General features: G+C 43.9%; 1 protein-coding gene, 1 long non-coding RNA gene and 1 pseudogene across 3 annotated transcripts; 2 read left to right on the top strand and 1 right to left on the bottom strand.

Annotated features, from left to right (window-relative positions):
- The first annotated feature begins 3,093 nt into the window (after positions 1-3,093).
- On the top strand, positions 3,094-5,218 carry LOC127314566 (uncharacterized). The gene is made up of 3 exons (XR_007859780.2): positions 3,094-3,417; positions 3,516-3,587; positions 3,775-5,218. It is a non-coding gene; the product is annotated as an uncharacterized lncRNA (long non-coding RNA).
- Positions 5,219-12,877: 7,659 nt separating this feature from the next.
- LOC127314568 (probable pectinesterase 8) lies at positions 12,878-14,766 on the top strand (annotated as a pseudogene).
- Positions 14,667-19,060, bottom strand: LOC127314567 (UDP-N-acetylglucosamine diphosphorylase 1). 2 transcript variants are annotated; one of them, XM_051345059.2, is made up of 15 exons: positions 18,614-19,060; positions 18,096-18,150; positions 17,834-17,985; positions 17,692-17,731; positions 17,292-17,381; positions 17,096-17,202; positions 16,935-17,009; positions 16,703-16,742; positions 16,516-16,598; positions 16,354-16,431; positions 16,120-16,263; positions 15,969-16,036; positions 15,452-15,566; positions 15,260-15,377; positions 14,667-15,114 (listed from the first exon to the last, which is right to left on the bottom strand). In XM_051345059.2, exons 1-15 carry the CDS (start codon positions 18,782-18,784, stop codon positions 15,017-15,019), a joined length of 1,434 nt encoding a protein of 477 aa, XP_051201019.1. In that variant the 5' UTR covers positions 18,785-19,060; the 3' UTR covers positions 14,667-15,016. The 2 variants fall into 2 exon arrangements, with proteins under 2 accessions (XP_051201019.1, XP_051201018.1); XM_051345058.1 differs by having other exon boundaries at positions 15,221-15,377; positions 18,614-19,058.

Raw genomic sequence — 19,060 nt, 5'->3', positions numbered from 1 at the left:
CGGCGCCCTAGCCACCCCCTCTCCCCAAACCCTAGCCTCTCCTCCTCCACCACTTCTCCCGCATACGCTTAGGCGAAGCCCTGCCGGAGTTCTCCATCAACACCGCCACCACGCCGTCGTGCTGTCGGGATTCCGAGGAGGATCTACTACTTCCGCTGCCCGCTGGAACGGGGAGAAGGACGTCGTCTTCATCAACACCGAACGTGTGACCGAGTACGGAGGTGCTGCCCGATTGTGGCACCGTCAAGATCTTCTACGCGCTTTTGAAAGCGGCAAGTGATCGTCTACCGCAGCAACGAGAGTCTCCTCTTGTAGGCTTTGGAAATCTTCAAGGGTTAGTCTCGTTCATCCCCTCGTTGCTCCCATCTTCTAGATTGCATCTTGGCTTGGATATCGTTCTCGCGGTAGGAAATTTTTTGTTTTCTTTGCAACGAATCCCTACAAGTTGCAGCCTGGTGTGGAACGGTATTTCTCCCTGGTGAGTCCCTAGGGTAGGTCCTGACGGACAATACTGATGCTTCATGATTTCCTGAACCACACGAAGCGCAACACGCTCAAAAGCGTTCACCAGGCTCTCAGAATGACGATGTAGAGAATGAGCCACCATATAATTGGTTTCCTGGCGCAGGGCTCTGGTGCGCTCATCCGAAGGAAGAGACATATCTACTCCATCGAGCACGCCTTCGGGTGTGAATCCTTTGAACCTAATGCCATGTGAACGGGTTTTTTCGAAAGAGCCGATGAGATCGGCTTCGAAGAGAGTCTTAAGCTCATCATACTTCTTCTTGTGCTCTTCAGGCAGATCTTCGTACTTGACTGGTTCGCCTGACATCTCAACTGCAGATGTTGACGTGGTTGCTGCAGATTGTCCCACCGGGCGTGCCAGAATGTGTTGCCTGCCAAAACCCACCGGCGAGCAGCGACGAGCAACACGAAGAGCCGGGAGGCTTCCAAGACTGCTGGTGGGCCCTGGTCCCTCGGCCGACGGCCCGCAATGCTCTAGCACACGTCCTGACGGTCGCAAGGGCGTGCCACCTGACCTATACCTGGTCAGGGAGGTGTTGGATCGCTTCAATCAGTTTCCTGCATGGTAAACACGTAAACATTAAATGAGCCTCGATCGGCTCTCAGGTTACCCTGCTCATCGGCTCAAAGAGCCGATTGACCCATGGTTCATGTTAGATCTTGCAATAACATGGGTATCCTGCTTCATTAATATTAAGCTAAATCGATCTACGACAGTTTAGGGTTTTCACCGTATAACCGGAACATCCTACACGTAGTTGAGCCTAGCAGATACGAAAGATAATGGAAAACTAACCCTAAAAGAGGCCTAAAAACCAACACGGAGTCGATTCCCGGAACATCCCTTCTAGGATCGGCAAACCATACCCAACGCCTTACCGGATCGTTCAACCCGTTTGCAAGGCCTAACCATACGGATATTAAACTAACCCTTGAAGAACAAGGAGCAACTATAACAGATCAAATCTACTAAATAAAGATGAAGCAAGATGCCGCCCTTACACCTAAGATAGGTGTAAGGACGGCTAGACATCGAGGGGCAGCATAACTAAGCAAGCATATCAAAAGAACGACGATGCAAGCCCCAAAACATCTACGATAAGTAGTGTTACTCGCCATCAACAAGGCTTCAGCACGAGTAACACCAGATAGCGAATAAACCTATACTGCCTAGATCGCAAGATGCGATCTAGGCAGCATGATGCTTACCCAGAAGAAACCCTCGAAACAAGGGGTGGCGATGCGCCTGGATTGTGTTTGTTGTGAACGTGGTCGTCCTTCTTTCTCAATAACCCTAGGTACATATTTATAGTCCGTAGACTTTCTATCTTTGGAATACACCTAACCGTGTACGAGCTAAACTCTATCTCTTAATTCTAAACTAAGATGCAATCTACTATAATATACAGATACACGGGCAATCTAGCCCAAACTCTCGTGCAAGGCCGCTTCAGAGACGCTCCACGTGTAAATCCTCCAAGCCCATCTCAATTACGGCCCATCTTCTGATTTGGCCAAAATCCGGTGATAACACTTATTCATCGAAATGGAGGGAGTAATATACTTTTATTACTATAGATTTTGGTCTGTGACACGACATAAATCACCGTCCTACCCTATGCATACGAGGAAACAAATTGACGGACCCGCTCTCTCTCCCTTGTGATTTTTTTGTCTCTTTAAAATTCTTAAACTTTTGAAAAGTTTCATGTTTCGTTCTTTTGGAATTTCCAACTTTTTATATTTTAAATTTCTGTTTTTTTATTTTGAAGTTTGCATTTTCAATCATTTTGATTTTTCGTAAGTTTGGGAATGTTGAAAGTACGAACTCTTGAATCTAAACTTTTTTATGTTTGAATTTCTGCAAAAAATAGATTTTTAAAAGTTTGAAAACTTTAAAAGCTTTCAATGCTTAATGTTGGGCTGGATTTTCTGGAAGTTCATGCGCATTTTCTAAAATTCAACAAAAAAAAAGATAAAGTTTAACCACAAATTGACTCTCCAAAAGAGGAACAAACATATTGTTAGTTTATGATGTCCGATTCATTTACTGGCAGGTGACCTCAAGATAGCGCGGCCTCAATGTTACACCCACACATCAAGGGCCTCTTTCGTTCGCAGGAATTGAAAATGCTTAATAACTGAAAAATCTGTAATAAAAGTTGGTTGCACCAGAGAAAAACACATAATTTGTTTTATAGAGATTAAGTAGTTGACATTAGTTAACAGTATAATGGAACCAGCAGGACCTCTCTACAGCGTTCGGACATTTTTGGCCGTTGGATCGGACAATCGAATGGTCTACTTCAGTTTGGCGTTATCGAAACGGTACCTTCTCACCGGAACGCACGTCAAAAGCCTGCTCAACGTTGTTTGGGCTGCTACTCTTCAGGTTGACATCGGCATTCTCTGGTTAACCGGGCCAGAAGCGGGCCATAGTTAATTGAGGCTCACTATCGATCGACTTCGATTTGTTGGAGAGGGCCTGTACCAAAGAAACCCTCCCTATGGGCCTGGTCACGACCAAAGCAGAGCAGTCGATGCCGAAGGCAGAGGCGAAGAGTCGATGTGGCGCGGTCGACTGAGATCGGCATTGAAGCACGTAGTTACGTGCACCTCTCGACCGGCAATTACTGGATGTATCTTCGACCTACTTCATCCTTCGTCTCCTTAAGTCCTCATCATCGTTTGGCCCTCCTTCCTTCCCTCTACCTTCCTCCATCATGGGGTGACGATGGCGATGATACGCACCCTAGCTCTCACTCACAGGCGACGGCGGAGAAGGTGGGTGCGCCGTGCGCGCGAGTCGTCCCGTGGCCAATAGGGTGAGGCCCTCCTGGTGGGGGAAGACCACAGTGAGTCTGCAGTGCAGCCATGCATCTCGCCAGCTCGGTAAGGAGCAATTTACCACAAATCTTCCATGGATTCGATTTTCTGTTTTGATCTGCCTTTTCGGCTATGGTTTCACTGACATCCACTGTTTCTCCTAGGTAGTGTGCAGATCCGACATGTATGTGAGGAACTAGGGATTGGGTACTCTCTCCTCTCCTGCTCTCTTCGAGGTAGTGTGCAGATCCGACATGTATGTATCCGACATGTATCTTGGGGTCAAGTTGCTCGGTGGTCCCAGTCGCTGGCCCTGGCTCCTCACCTTTTTTTTAATCTATGTGCTGGACATTCTCTATAATTTACCTACCGTGTGGTTTCTTTCTGCTAGCAAATTGTAAAATAGTGTTCTTTGGCCGGCAGATTACTACAGACTGAGACCACCGGAGGAGTTACCATGGATCTGAGTAGTTCCTTTTTCCTTCTCACCTATGAGAAGGTCAACTATGAGAATGTTCCACAGAAGGCAAGAGACCGATTCTTATTCCTCTTACGCAAATACTTTATTTCTGTATTGTTAGTTCCAAAAGTTTCTTAGACAATTTTACGATATATTTTGTATGGTTACTGTCAATGATCAAACTATCTTATAAGCCTATTATGCATTTATGCCGCTGACATGTCTCATGATCTATGAATGATTGTCTTTCTTCTGTGGGAAACTGTACCTTAAGAAAAGAGGCTTCAAATATATTTTAGGATTCTGTGAATTGTTAGTGCATGGAGATCTTACATGGAGGTGCTTGTTCTCATGCATGCTAGCTTCTGCCCTATGACTTATAATCAGATATTCTATGGGCATTGGGCCAAGAACTGTTGTTTTCTGTTCACTATAGAAGGTTCTTTTCAATTGCTACCATTTGAGGTCATATTAGTGCTAATTATCTGATGTGTTCTTGCATTTCTTGTACTATTATTTTTAGTTTTCAGGGGCTGAAAGGTTAGTTTCCTTTTATTAGATAGTGCAGAATGATTCCTGAAAGCTTTTTTCACCAACCAGTTAAAGACTTGTAACATGGTTAGTAATACAAGAAGGTTTATTGGATGCCCACTTCCTGCATGTGTGTGTTATTAAAAGGCATGTGTTAGATATACAGATTTACTTATCCATGAAGACTTTGGCAAGCACAATGTTCCCAAACTGAATAGAACTAAAACTAGGCTTGCAAATAATTGTCTACCCTAGATACCCGGAAGTTGTGTTGCCAATTTAATAATTTTTCATTCATCTTAAATCAAATATTTTGACAGGTGAGGACAATTGTTCTACTTATGTGCTCTCACACTTAAATGAAGCAGCTATCTGAATTCCATGAACTGTTTTTAGCTAATTTTTGCCATTATAACTTGGAATGTTCTTATTTACTATCAAACCTAATTCCATTTGGCTGGAGTTAACGAAGATTTAGAGACTTCACCCTGTTTTAGCTCTGCCATTATGCACCTTGCGTGTATACAAAGTAGATATATGGTATATATAAGTTTTCTATCTAAGTTAATTCCAATCTATGTATTTTATTCACACATACATTTAAGGGCTGGAGTTCTTGCGTTACTTATTTGTAAGTGGGCTATGTTCAGAATTAGTGGCTTGTAATTTTCTTTATATTGTTTCCATCAAGGGAGTTGACTCTGAACTCTATGTATACTTTGATTTAAAGAAAATGGACAACTACTAATAAGTTCAGCACCAGACTTGTTTTGTTAGCACACCCTCTACCTTACATAGTTATGTCCACATATGAATGCTAAATGAAGCGATAAGTTCCTAAGTGAAGCTAATTTATTTCTCATCAGGGTATCCTGTTTTGTGGCCGACTGCTCAGCTTATTTCTCTCTCAACTGTACCTTTTCTTGAGTAATTATAAGATCGCATTGATCCGTTTTCAGACAATGTGTTCGCTCCTGAAGAAAGAGAAGTCCCTTCCATATGGAGTGATGGATTGATCCACTTTCGGTTTGATGAAATGTTGGGTTGCTAGGTTTTTTTTCTTGCTACTGCCCTGTATTTGATGACATCGACAATGAGAAATAATCAATCATAAAATGAGCAGTATATTGTTTGGAGAACGTGAAAGACTATTTTTCCACCTCTATAACGTAGATGTTCTATCATTATATTTAAAATATGGATAAAGTCCTATAATTATATTAAAAAATAGACGGGCGTAGCAACGCGCGCTAACATGGTCTAGTAGTTGTCATAGACTCACATGAAGTTCTTCAAGAGGTCTAAGCTCTTTCTAGTAACCCCACGAGATTGCTGCGAGGAATGAATATATAGGAAGTTTAGAGAATTTATTCCTTTGAATCAAATGTCCTACAAATTCTTTGAAAATCATTTGAACCAAGACCCAAAAATCCAAAACCTCTCTTTTAAGGCCAACACACCTTCACGCAATGGATTTCCTGGTTTGAGCCTCCACCGGCCCGTCGCAACTCTGCTCGCCGCCTCCCGCACTTTCGGCCGTTCGTCGAATGACACCTTCCAGCCATGGCTGAGCAGGTAACGCCCTCCTCGCTCTCTTCCATCCAGTAGATCTCGGTTTCGTCCGTCTGGCCTAGTATAGTTACCTACTCGTTTCGATTCTCTGTCCCAATGTACTACCTCCGTTCCGAAATATAAACCTTTTAGAAAGCCGGAGGTAATAGAATTTAGTTCATGTATCTATGAGCTTAAATGACCCAAGAAAATGGATAATTTGTGAACCACCTCACTCTCCTGCTTAGGATTCATGTAGTTGTATGGTTTGCATTGGGATAAAACGGGAATGTGATAAGCGATTGGTTTGGAACTCGGGACGTGCCCCATCGAATTATGGTTATGGTATGCTAATTGCTCATTGTTATGTACTTATGTTCTTATCCATGTTTGTGGTCTGGAGTCTATCAGTCTGAGCTGTAGCTTACCAGTCTTCAAATCTCCAAGTGATGGTCATCTTTGTCATCCTTTGTGTTTTGTGATTCGTTTCGTGGTTAGTCAGATCCTGTTTTCTTCCAAGAGTTGCTTTACTTGGAAGTATGAAATGTTAGTTTTTTTCGTTGCATCAGGGTAATCTTGTGAGCGTAGACACTATTCCTGTCCAGGTAGCAGTGTTTCCTGTGAAGTGAGTCCATGAAGATATATTTATCCAGAACCTTCCTTTCTTGTTAGCATATAATGTGATATTTATGTGGTACATTAGTATCGTTGAAGTAGGTCTACCCCTGTGGAACCCCCTTCTTCCTTGAGCTCTTCACCAGATCCCATCGCCGGCCTCTCTCCTCCTTGCCGCCACCAGCCATGGTGGCCGGCGGTGAGTGGGAGGGGGTCTAGTTCTCTGTAGTTTTAGGAGTTCTCTTATTTAGCTTTTCTCCCCCAAATCAAGAGGCTGCTGGATCCAGATCCACCTTAGTCCAACTTCCTTCTTCTCTCCCTCAAGCTTCTGGCCCAGGCAGAGAGATGGACTTGGGTTGACGGTGGTTCCTATGCCAGCACCCTCTGTTCTGATCCATGGCGAGGCATGACTTCGGTTGCCTTTGCTCCTTTGATCCCATCCCCTTCTTGCTGTAATAATTTCTCTTGCAGGCTTCAAGGTGTTGGCCAAAATCTGAACTTTCTTTTCTCTCATCGTGGTGATGTTGAGGAGGAAGGATTTGATGATTTTGGCTATCATGTGGCAAGTCTGCAACGGGGGAGCTGTGACGTTTCTCTGGGAAGTGTATGCACGGCAGCACCTCTTCTGCTACCGTCCATGATGGTCGAAGGGCGACCACTCCCACCTTCGTCGTCGGACGGTGGCTTCTCCTGGCCGGCTGCTGCAGATGGACATCTTCAACCTCCAGGCTTCTATGCCAAGAAGGAGGCCCTTATGCTTCAGTATAGTGAGCTCCCACCGCTCCACCCCAAGTGGTAAAGTCCCCGGCGATGGCGTGGTTGGCTGTACTGAAGAGCATCGACGCGGTGGAGAAGGAGCTGGACCCGATTGCTTTCTCCAGTTTAGATTTAGGATCCTTTGTGCAAAAAGTGAGGACTTGTTTGTATTTTTCCACGTCTCTTGGGTCCTTTATGTAAATTGTATCTCCACCGACGAATTGAAATGAAGCTTCTCGGTCCTTGGGACCGATCCCCTGTTCAAAATAAAAAAGATATTTATGTGGTGACACATGTGGCTTATGTTGTGTTCTTACCACTTTACCAGTTACCTGGATTGAGCATTTACGAGATATGCTACTTAAAATAATGTAATAAAATTATTAACCTGCTCTATTCCAGGAGGATGAAATGAAATTATTAATTTACTCTATTTCAGGTACCTACATTGACAAGAAGTGCCCATTCACTCACAATATGTATCTTAATTAGTCGGCCACAATACGAACCGGTACGTGCTCGAGAGACAACCCAGGAGGCGGCGGAAAAAGATACAAAACCCATCTAGGGTTCCGTCCTCCTCGCCGGCGATACCGCCGGTCCGCTCCGTCTCCGGTGTCCTTGGGACCTTGCAGGTGTGGCGGACCGCGGTCCCTCGCCGCTGGGAGTTTCCGTTCTTAATTTAGTTTGCTTTTCAGTCTCTTTTTTGGGATGGTGAGGTGGCGGCTACATCCTGAAGTTAGAATAAGGTCCTCCCGCCCTATCCTCGCTCCGGTGGTGCATCTAGCACTGACGGAGGGCGCGTGGAGTTGTGTGTCCGTCGGATCTCCTGGGGTCTGGTCGGTTTTCGTGTTTGTTGGTGTGGTTTCATGTCAGTCTCTTTCGATCTACGGTTGTCATCATTAGCGATGGTTGCTGCTCAGGTGCGCTGGTCCTTTGGGAGCTTAGCACGACGACTTTTCGTCTATCTACTACAACAAGCTCTACTACGACAAGCTTTGCCTGACTCTAGCGATGGAGGGGCAAGGACAGCGGCGCGCCTTCGGCTCGTGCTAGTGTTTGTAGTCGTCGCTTGGTAGTCCGAGTACCAATTTGTAATTTCCTTTATTTTTTGAATTATTTGTACTAATGTTGATGATTATTAATAGATCGGTGGATTTCTCGCAAAAGAAAAAGTGCTCATTCACTCGAACAGTTTCCATCGGAGGCAGAATTATTGCTGGAACATGGCACAGTGACAAGATGAATAGGACTATCGTTGTCCGCAGGAACTACCTCCATTTTGTGAAGAAGTATCAGAGGTAACACACTGCAGGATTTTAGGACTATACTTTCATGATTCTTATATGCGATAACATCTAACTTGGAAGGTGAACCCCTTGCCCTCGCAGGTATGAGAAGAGGCACTCCAACATTCCAGCTCACATTTCTCCATGTTTCCGCGTCAGGGAAGGAGACCATGTCATCATTGGACAGTGCGGTAATGTGCTCTCTGGCTGATGTATTATTTAGTTCATGGTTTTAGTTCTGTTGGCTCACCACAAAGTTAAGGCCCTGTTTGGAACGCAGGAACTTAAAAGCGTAGGAATAGGAAAAATGCAGGAATTGAGAGGTCATGTATCCTGAATTCCTCTTTATCGAAAAATGTATCCTGAATTCCTGTAGGAACCAAAACCACAGGAGAACTTCGAAAACGCCAAACCACAAGAATCTTAGACACGAGATGAAAATATGAGGTAAGACCTCATGTTAGTTTTCCTCCAAAATTCCTGGAAAAGGTTCCATAGGAATTTCAAAGGAATCTTGGATTCCTATTCCTTTGTTCCAAACGACACCATAGAAATCTTTCCTATAGGAATCCTATCCTCCAAAATTCTTTTTTCCTATGTTCCAAACATGCCCTAAAATGTGAGGCTTAAAAATTCAACCCTGCGCAAGGCCTCCAAAGCTTGTTGCCAGTACACCGTTTGCTTTACAAAGACTTAACAAATGAAGGAAAACATGAACTCTGTTGTTTTTGACATACTAGTAATAATGCACGTGCAATGCACGTGTTGGCTATTGCAACTTAAATCATGATACGTTGTTCTTTATCGTATCAATAGATTTATTCTATACAAATTAAAGTCTAGGATACCGCTTGACTCTTCCAGTAAAAAAGTCTACTGAGTGGTTGAAGGAAAGCGAAAAGGAATGGCTTTTTCATGTACCAAATCTGGTGAGCCAGACATCAAGCAAAAATGGACATACAATCAAATAATAATGTAACAAAATTAAGTGATCCTCTGAAGTCTGAACCATCTATAAAGTAATTAGCTGGTTGCATCCCTTCTAGGGATGGCTAGGAGCAAAACCTATAACGCAAAGGAACTTACAAAACATTAACAGCTCAAGAGTACATACATCCTGAAAATCGTTGAGTGCCCCACAACAGGAAAGAGCGGAGCAAAACCGCAGTAAGGAAGAAGATGGCACATAATAAGCTAGTGGCCAAACACCGTGTCCATCTGCCAAATCCGTTCAATCAGACACATAACTGAATAACACATTGCGTAGAATCTTGTTAAAAGAAAAACACATTAACTTTTTAGGTTTAAGCAACCACATGGTACATGGACTTAGGATAGCCCTAGAATTTTTCAATGGTGTCATAGATGAGAACGATGATGTAAGATCTGGGGCTCAAATCATTTTGGACACACGGCAAGGCTGTTTTCATGCTCTAAGCAAACACCTGGAGGGAAACCTTCATTCACTTCACCAGCTGCTCACAAACCATGGCACTGACATTGTCTGCGGTTTCACGTTCTGCCCAGCTCATCACCTTTGAGCTTTTGCGGCCATGAAAGTGAATAAAACTTCTACCTGGGGTGGCATTTCTTGTGCCAGTTGACTTGCGCCCACCTCTAGTCATGGAGGTGACAATTAGGCTGCTTCAAACTGAAGAATGGTAAATTGCTACTACAGAACCACGAAATAAAGGTATATTATTGCTTAAGATGTTGAGCTCCATGATACATGTGTACACAACATGGGCATGCATGTAAACCAGATTAACATGTACATGGTCTTATCAATTGTGATAAAAAGAGTTTAATAAGGTTCTATCATCATTTTCAAAAGTTTTTTTTTTGCAAAATATCATCATTTTAAAAGATCAGCGGAACATCATTTGATAGCATTTTATACTGGCTAGGGGTGTTAACAGACCAAGAATTGCTCAATAACTCCACGGGTGCAGTTTGATTACTAACAATACAACAAGAATGCATCAAATAGTATTTGTTTCCATTTCGGTGAAATCAAAACTGAGCCTGGGAAGACAGATTTTGGTATATGATAGTAAACCACGTGCATCTTCTAAACCATAAAGATAAACAAAATGGGTTTACTTAGTTTGCCATACGGGTCATTGACCACAGATGCTCTCGCTCTCACAGACATACAAATTCTGAACTTAAACTTGCACACGCTAGTGATCTACGTTAGAACTGACCTATTGTATCATGACGTAGTAACTACAGTTGTTTCAAGCTCAAATGCAGGCCAGTGCCTCCAGTGCAAGCAAAATCCCCTTGTCATGCAAAACGCTAGTCCTGATTAATTATTGCTTGAAGACACGTCGTGAACCCAATCCATAAGTACAAATATATGCGGGTCTCTGTCCAAATGCATGTCAAGAGGCAGAGGAAGCCGCCGAACCTGAAGAAAGTACGACACCCTGTTTGCAGCAGACGATCATCCATTGCCATTCAACCATCTCTCCCTGACAGAAATTTCTTCTGTCCCCTCCCCTACTGAATCCTGAGTCATTGCTACCTTAATAGTCACATCAGCATTCTCATTCTGCTCAAATATCGTATGCAAGTTGAGAGGACAATCAGTAGACCAAACATTAAGTATGACTGTGGTAGAAATCAAATTGCAAACGATGCTAGCTATTATTTTGTTCAATAAAGATGCTATAAAAATAAAATCACAATAAGAAATCAACGCTGAGCATTGGTTATATTTCATCATAACCTCAGTGCACACCGCCTTAGGGGGCGGTCCTCTGGTGGCGGCCTTGGTGTGGGATACAGCGTGGCAGCAACACCTCTGCTTTCAAACATCATTGGCGCCGCCTGCGGTTGTCGGCTACGGGAGAAGACATGGGTCACGATAGCGTTCCTCCTGGGAGCGACAATCACGAAGGGAAGGCGGGGCGGGGCAGGCAACGGACTGAGGGTTCGGCTCAGAGATGCGATGGGGTTGGGGAGGCATTTGCGGCAGGCAGCGCTTGCTCCGAGCGGCGCGGCGGCTTGCTAGAGGAAGCCCGTCGCAGGGATTGCGGGGGACGGCTTGCAGATCGTGGAGGTCGTGTAGGTTGTTGTTGAGTGCGGCGGCTTGCTGGTTGCTGGGGGCGGCGCGGGGATTGCGGGTGGGCGTGGAGGTCGGTATCGAGCGTATGCGGGAGAAAAAAAAAGGTATTTAGCGGTTTGTTTGGATGTTTTAATTAGCCGTGGGAGGGGTGCGTCTAACACCGTTTTAGTAGCAATCTCAGCCGGTGGATTACATGATTGGATGGTTTAGATTGCTTGGATCTGCCGCTCTGTCTCTTTTAATAGTAGTAGAGATGGGAGAATAGATTTTTTGTTTGCCATTCCCCATTGAGATTAGAGTGTTTGATATATGAATTGTATTGCTAAGGTCGTAACCAAGCAACTCTTAACTTTTTCCTTATTTTTTTGGTTTGAATTTTTCTTATGTCACAACTATAAAAAACTTTGTTGGTACGTTTACTTATACGCATTGGGGTCCAGAAATTAAGTGGTTACTTGTATTTCCTGGCAACAAATTATTGTGATTTCAGGAACAGTGGGATTACCAGTCTCCTTCTGGTTTGGTTTCTTCAACAGTGGAACTGGTCATTTATGCTGAATTTTCTTTTTCTGTATGTGGTGTGCAGGCCTTTGCCAAAAACTGTAACGTTCAACGTTTTTGAAGGCGTTCCAGCTGGATCCACAGGTGGCACTGGGAAGAAGGCATTCACCGCAGCTTGAGATTCTGAGTAGTTGTAGATAAAGTGTTAACGCAGTATTCGTCTAGCTTTGGTGTTTTGGCATCTGTTGCTAGGTCATGAAATGTAATCGTGCAAGTCTTGCTTAGACAGCGTTGGTTATGCAAAACGCGGTAGCTGTTGTGCAGTGGTTGGCTGGTCCTATGGCATACTACAAACCTTATTTGAAGCAATAGCATCAACAGCCTGTTTCTAATGATGGTGACGTGCATTCTGTTCTGTTTACGTCTTATTGGGATCAAGGTAACAAATTATTCACCTTATTACTGACCCGACAAACAGAATCTGTCTCATCTGATTTTGTGCTCTACCAGATTTCTGTTAACTTTTAAATATATATAGTTTTAACTTTTTGAAAATACTGGGCCCCTGGAGCTTGTCCTCCATTTGTCTTTCGCGTAAGAAGCACTATTTCCACGTGATATTTTGGTTTCCTCAATTGGCCAATGTGAACCTATCTTCGAAGCAAGTACTACTTTGTCGGACCATCTCTGGATTCCGACTATGACATCGAACGCTTTTTTGCCATTCATGAAAAATGCTTCATTGTTTAGATTGGTAGCTGCTCTAGGCTGCTGTTTTATGCGGCGTTCCAAGCTTGAAGAAAGGAGATCGGTTGTCTGCAAGACATGCAATATAAGCTTCTTCTTAAAGTGCATTTCATCCTGTTAAAACCCCCACAAACTCATCTTCTATTCCCAGGAAGTAATGAAACTTGGAGCTATACAGATGAGCGCCAAAGCCTTCTCCCTCTCTTTCTGCATACCAGCTGCATTTCTGCTCATCTTTGCTCATCCCAACAATCCAACCACTTCATTCCTTGGAGCCCTGCTTGATATGTCAACCCCTTCCTCTCCATTTAATCTGCTCAAGGTTGATTATCTTTTCAACCTTTATCGCCGTCGTGGCGCGTATAACCCACCCTGCGATGATTTCCCGCCGTACTTTCCACCACTCTGCGATGATTTCCCGCCGTACTTTCCACCTCCTGACACAGAAGCAACGTCGATCTTCTGCGTCGACCCGAATGGCTGCTGCGACTTCACCACCGTGCAGTCCGCTGTCGATGCTGTGCCAAGATACAGCGGAAAGAGGAATGTCTTGTGGATCAACAAGGGCATCTACTTGTAAGCGATTTTGATCAAATTGGCAGGACTCCATGTCCAGAATGCAGAATTAATAAATGTTCCTTTACTGAAGCTGCATTGTTACAGCGAGAAGGTGACAGTCCTGCGACCAAGCCCAACATCACATTTCAGGGGCAGGGATTTGATCTGACAGCGATCATGTGGAACGACACAGCCAACTCGTCACATGGCACCTTCTATAGTGCTTCGGTCTCTGTTTTTGCAACCGGCTTTGTTGCCAAGAACATCAGCTTCATGGTAACCACAAACACTGCAGATCATGTTTCAGTTAAGTCACATGCACGCACCCCGAGTAGCTATGTTAACCCTCTTATCATTCATCCTCACAAGAATGTAGCACCAATCCCAAGACCCGGTGATGTCGGTGCCCAGGCAGTCGCTATCAGGATCGGTGGTGATCAAGCGGCGTTCTGGGGCTGTGGCTTCTTAGGGGCACAAGATACGCTGCACGACGATAGGGGCAGGCATTACTTCAAGGAATGCTTCATTCAGGGCTCTATTGACTTCATCTTTGGAGATGCTAGGTCACTCTATGAAGTGAGTAAAACATAGAACATTTCAAGCGTTGGAAGATAGAGCGCCAAGTTCACTAACTGCTTCCACATGTGTGTTTCTCAGAATTGCAGATTGATATCCATAGCAGATCCTGTGTCTGCAGGGGTCAGAACCATCACTGGTTCAGTTACTGCGCAGGCCCGGGAATCCAACCAAGACAACACTGGCTACTCGTTTGTCAACTGTAGCATTGGCGGCACCGGTAGGATATGGCTCGGGCGAGCATGGAGACCTTACTCCCGTGTTGTCTTCGCATACACTTCGATGTCGGACATCATCGCATCCGATGGATGGAATGATTGGAATGATCCTTCAAGAGATCAGTAGGCCTCCTGCACTGTTAGTGTTTCCTGGCATTAATCAACAATGGACGCTAACATCAGTTTTTATGATTTGCATTGGCAGGAATGTATTTTATGGAGAGTACAAGTGTACAGGTGATGGTGCAAACCTGGCAGATAGAGTACCGTATGCTCTGAAGCTCAGTGATGTGCAAGCATTACCTTACTTGACCACATCTTATATCGATGGAGACCAATGGTTGAAGCCATACTGTGACTCGCTAGTATCTCCTTGGTGAAATCATAGACGCTCAATTTAAGGATATCCAACATTATGTCAGACAAGCAAAGATGAGAAGTTGGCACGAATCCACTCATTGGATCCAATAATATAGCACGTCACATGAACTGTGCAAAGAACAATATTCGAAATTTTAGAAATACATTGATTTTGACAAAGATTGGATTGTGCTCTGTGATGAATCTACACTTGAGCAACAAATGATACACTGGGAGACTCGAGCAGGGGAGGAGTAGCCTGTTGTGTCGCATTACAATGCTCAGTACTCACAAAACCATACGAGCTGACTAATATTGACACTCTAATTGCAAGAGCTCAGGTCCAACCATCTGACCCCATGTCCTTTCAAAAATAAAACAGCAGACCTCACCATCCGTGTATGCAACTGCTTCTTTCGACAGCCGCTACCTAGAATGAGATCTCACTTGGTGCATGGAATGTTCGTCCACGACATATGGCTTCTAGGTTCTCTCCAGAATAAGAACATAGTGGGGACACTTCGACACCTATTACGTACAAAGTAAGTAAGTTATCATAACAATTATTGAGTTTCTATCTGAAAATCTTCTGTTGTAAGATTCTAAGAAATGTTGGTAACATTTGGAACGTTACCAGTCATGTACAAGGGCACCGAATGCGTCAGAAAGCCACCTGCAGTAACGACCCATCGGCTGTGAAGGCGAAGTACCATTAATCTCGCACTGTCAGGAGTGTCGTAAGGTGCACCATTAGCATTCTTTACCGGTGCAAATTCCTCCTCCCGCACGACCTGAAGTGTAAGTTGTGAGCAAGTCCCCTGTGACCTCAAGACAATAGTTTGAGCAATAGTGAATCTAATCGTACCTCGAAAAGTGCTGTTGAGGGTGAATAGTTGAATACATCGAATATAAACTGTTCAAGCTTAAGGCCTGTTGTGTACCCATGGATTGAAGGAATCTTCTTGTCCGCTAGATGGTAACTGGGATACGATTTTCAAGTTTAAGCACAAACTGTATGATGATACTGAAATGGTGATTGCTGGTTGAAGATATCAATAAGTGGCATGCCTAATTAAAAGATGTTTTACAGCTAATTATCTCGCAAGAAAAAAAAGCTGGTTTATTAGGAGAAGTTAGTTCAGGCGAATTTTTGAAGTAATTTAATTGTTTATATTCTCAGTACACAACAATAAAGAAAGCCAACAGCACTGGTGAACTCTTCCAAAAGTTGTTCTCTCTAATTGTACCAGTATACATAAAGCTACATAAACTACAGCGATTATATAACGACATATGATTGAACAACAGTTTTATATACATAGAACAAGCATCATGAATGCATAAACTGAAGAACAAAACAATGCCGTGATAAGAATACTCACACACTGTCTCTCTCAAGACTATTGGTTACTTGATTAAGAAAATCCAAACTGAACATATGCAAGCACACCTGCCAAAATAAAGTGAATACAAAATTATGAGTGCACATAGAAGAGGTGGCAGTGGAGGGGATGAGGAACTGAAGAAGCATACATTACTCCAACAATAGCGAAGGCGCCCTGTTGTTTGATTGATTTCAGTAGTCATAGCTGCATCCATTTCGCTGTACTCAACCACAGAGAGAGGCCCACCCCTACTACGCTGAACAAAAACTCCAACTTTCTCTTGTGGATATGCCTATTAAATATATAACCATAAACAGTTAATGAGGTGCATAACTGGAGTCGAAGACTAGCTAATCAATCTGCCAGGATTTGGTTCACATACCTTCCTTACGACCTTTGCAGCAGCAGACACACCCTTGTCAATAAAGTATCCTAGGAATGTTGGATCTGCAACACGGACCTTTGGCAAAGAGAGACTATTATTTGAAAGATTAAAATGATAGTAAGTTCCATAAGAGATCTTGCAAATAAAAGATGCACTCACCAATGCATTATCAACTCCATAGCAATCAACATATTTCACACCTCTTGCAGCCATATTATCCAGCAACTTTTTAGATTTTAGAGCTGAGGCATGGTGGAAGATAAAAATGAGTATAAGAAAAAAAAAAGACTTACAAACACCAAAATATAAAGCTGATGATTGTGTTAAACTGATGTGCTATGATTACCAGCATATACTCCCCCATTGCCATCTGGAGCCCTCGCCACCTGGTTTTGATTAGAACATTGCAAAAGACATCACTACAACCGGAGAATAAAAGCATTGAACTAATTCTATTATCATAGCATTTGATCTTAATTCTGCTAGTTCAACACATAGTTGAGTTGAAAACTTGCAATAAACCAATGTGTTGGGTTTAGTGAGGCGAAAGTAAAATTTAAAAAAAAAATCAAGGGTACCTTATATGGTGTCTCCATAATAAACCTTCCATCGGGAGAAACACAAGGGAGCGTGCCTTGCTGGAAAAAGGTCACCTATATATACGAAATCAAGCCAAAGATAATTGTTAGCAGATATATAGGAATTTCCCGTCACCAGAAAAGTCATGTATTATCCTTACTTGGTCAGGCTCTAAGCCAAAATATCGATGGCTTTCAAAGAATTTACGGGTGGCTTCATCAGTGAAGGGGCTAGTCATTATATACCAGTGGATTTGCACAGTGTTCCCTGGAGCAGCAAACAGTGGAAAATTTGAGCATGAGAATGTTAAGCAGAGAACAAAACAAATAATCAGCAGGCATTCTGGATTCAATTACCATCATTGGAGCGAGCAGCCAGCTTTTGAACACACAAAATTCGTTCGGCTTGAAGTTGGAAAAGTGACTTTCCTGATGGAAGCCCAATACCTGAGCAGAAATCAGAGATGACTCAGACCAATGTGAACTTGGGGTATTACTGAGAAAACTACTATGGCATGGATAACAAATGTGGTACAAAGCACTTGCAAATGCTTCCTTTCATAATTAAGGTGGATAAAATAAAGCATGGGAATTTTTTAAGATAACATCGGCTTCCCCATTTGAAGTCTACAATCGGGAAAGACAAGACTTCACCAAATAAGAAACTAAAAATGGATCAATCTGTTGTTTTAAATATACACAGCATTTGTGGCATACAGCGAATGAACATGCCAGGACTTTGAGTAGAGAGACTTACTGAAACACCCCTTAGGATCTGAACTGCCGAGCCGTGTTCCCTATTCACAATTGAAACAAGTACTATAAGAAATTTTCTCCAGTGTGCTATGCATAATCTACTATAAACCTAGGCAAGCTAGGGAGGGCAGTCTTTAGGGTACCTGACCACCAGCCAAAAGTACCACGGCCAACTTCCCCTCTGCAATGGCTTTTAAACCCCTCCTCCACCACCTTTCTTTGTCCTCGGCAGTTCTATCATCCACCGTTGCGACACTTGACTCCGGCACAGGCTCAACCACCGGCACAGGAGCGCCTGTGGATTTAAAGCACCATCATCAATTCGTTCGAGCACAACCTTCCACAAACTCGCGTGGCTTACTAAGCACAGGAAATGTCTATGGAGGAAAGGCCTCTAGGGCTCACCTTGTGATCTGAGTGAGCATCGAACAATCCGGTCGATCCTGGCAAGATCTAGGCTCTGCAATGCAGGTTATGAACTTCAGTTAGCCATGGTGGTTGGCACAGTTGTTCCAAGACAAAAATGCATCGACAACGGCAATTCCTTTTGCATATCAGATGACAGGTTATTTGAATATGTCTAAAGAGAACTGCAGATGAATTACGACCGCGATGACGGCTCTAATGCCATCACCAACTAACTAACTAACTAAAAATGATGTCTTTACTGCTACTTTCTTTTTCTAATTCTAATGAGAATGTGAGATCAGTTGGATACTTGAATCCAGGCACAAGGAAATGCGGAATTAAATCTGTACACACACAAGGTTAAGAGATCAAATCTCTACAAAATTTGCAAACCATAACCAATCTATAGTTTCAAGTCATGTGAACACTTCACGCAGAGTACCAAAATCTTGTCTTGGGCCCGTATAAGAAGTTCAAAAGCAACTCAGAGCGCAATTGGGATGTGACATGCTCACCTGGATGTCCCGGACAAGGAAATCGCGCTCCTCCGGCGCGAGCTCATCCCAGAGCGCGAAGGCGCCCTCTTGGCCGTAGTCTTTGAGCCTCTCGAGCAGCTCCTGCGGCGCCGCCGCGCCCCACCCGCCCGCAGGCGCCTGCGCAGCCGCTGCCACTACCAGCTCCGCCATCTCCCACCTCCAAGACCAAGAGAGGCGAGGCGGGGAGGGAGTGCTGGATCAGGGACACGCGGGAGATCTGCGATTGGGCAATGATGGTGGCTAGCGCGATCCAATCTCGATCTCGAGCACCAGCTGGGAGGGATGATGGTTAGCGTGATTGGATCGTCAGCGGCGTCGGCGCGTTGTGTTTGTGTCAGCGCGTGCTGAGGAGGTGCTGCTGCCTGCTGCTGCTGCATCTCTGTACCATATTCGCACTTTATTCCTGCCACTGAATTCCCAGCTCCG

Source organism: Lolium perenne, chromosome 7 (assembly GCF_019359855.2).
Source record: "Lolium perenne isolate Kyuss_39 chromosome 7, Kyuss_2.0, whole genome shotgun sequence".
NCBI classification, from domain to species: Eukaryota; Viridiplantae; Streptophyta; class Magnoliopsida; order Poales; family Poaceae; genus Lolium; species Lolium perenne.
The sequence above is the reverse complement of the archived record's forward strand: the minus strand, read 5'-3'. Positions and strand labels throughout refer to the sequence as shown.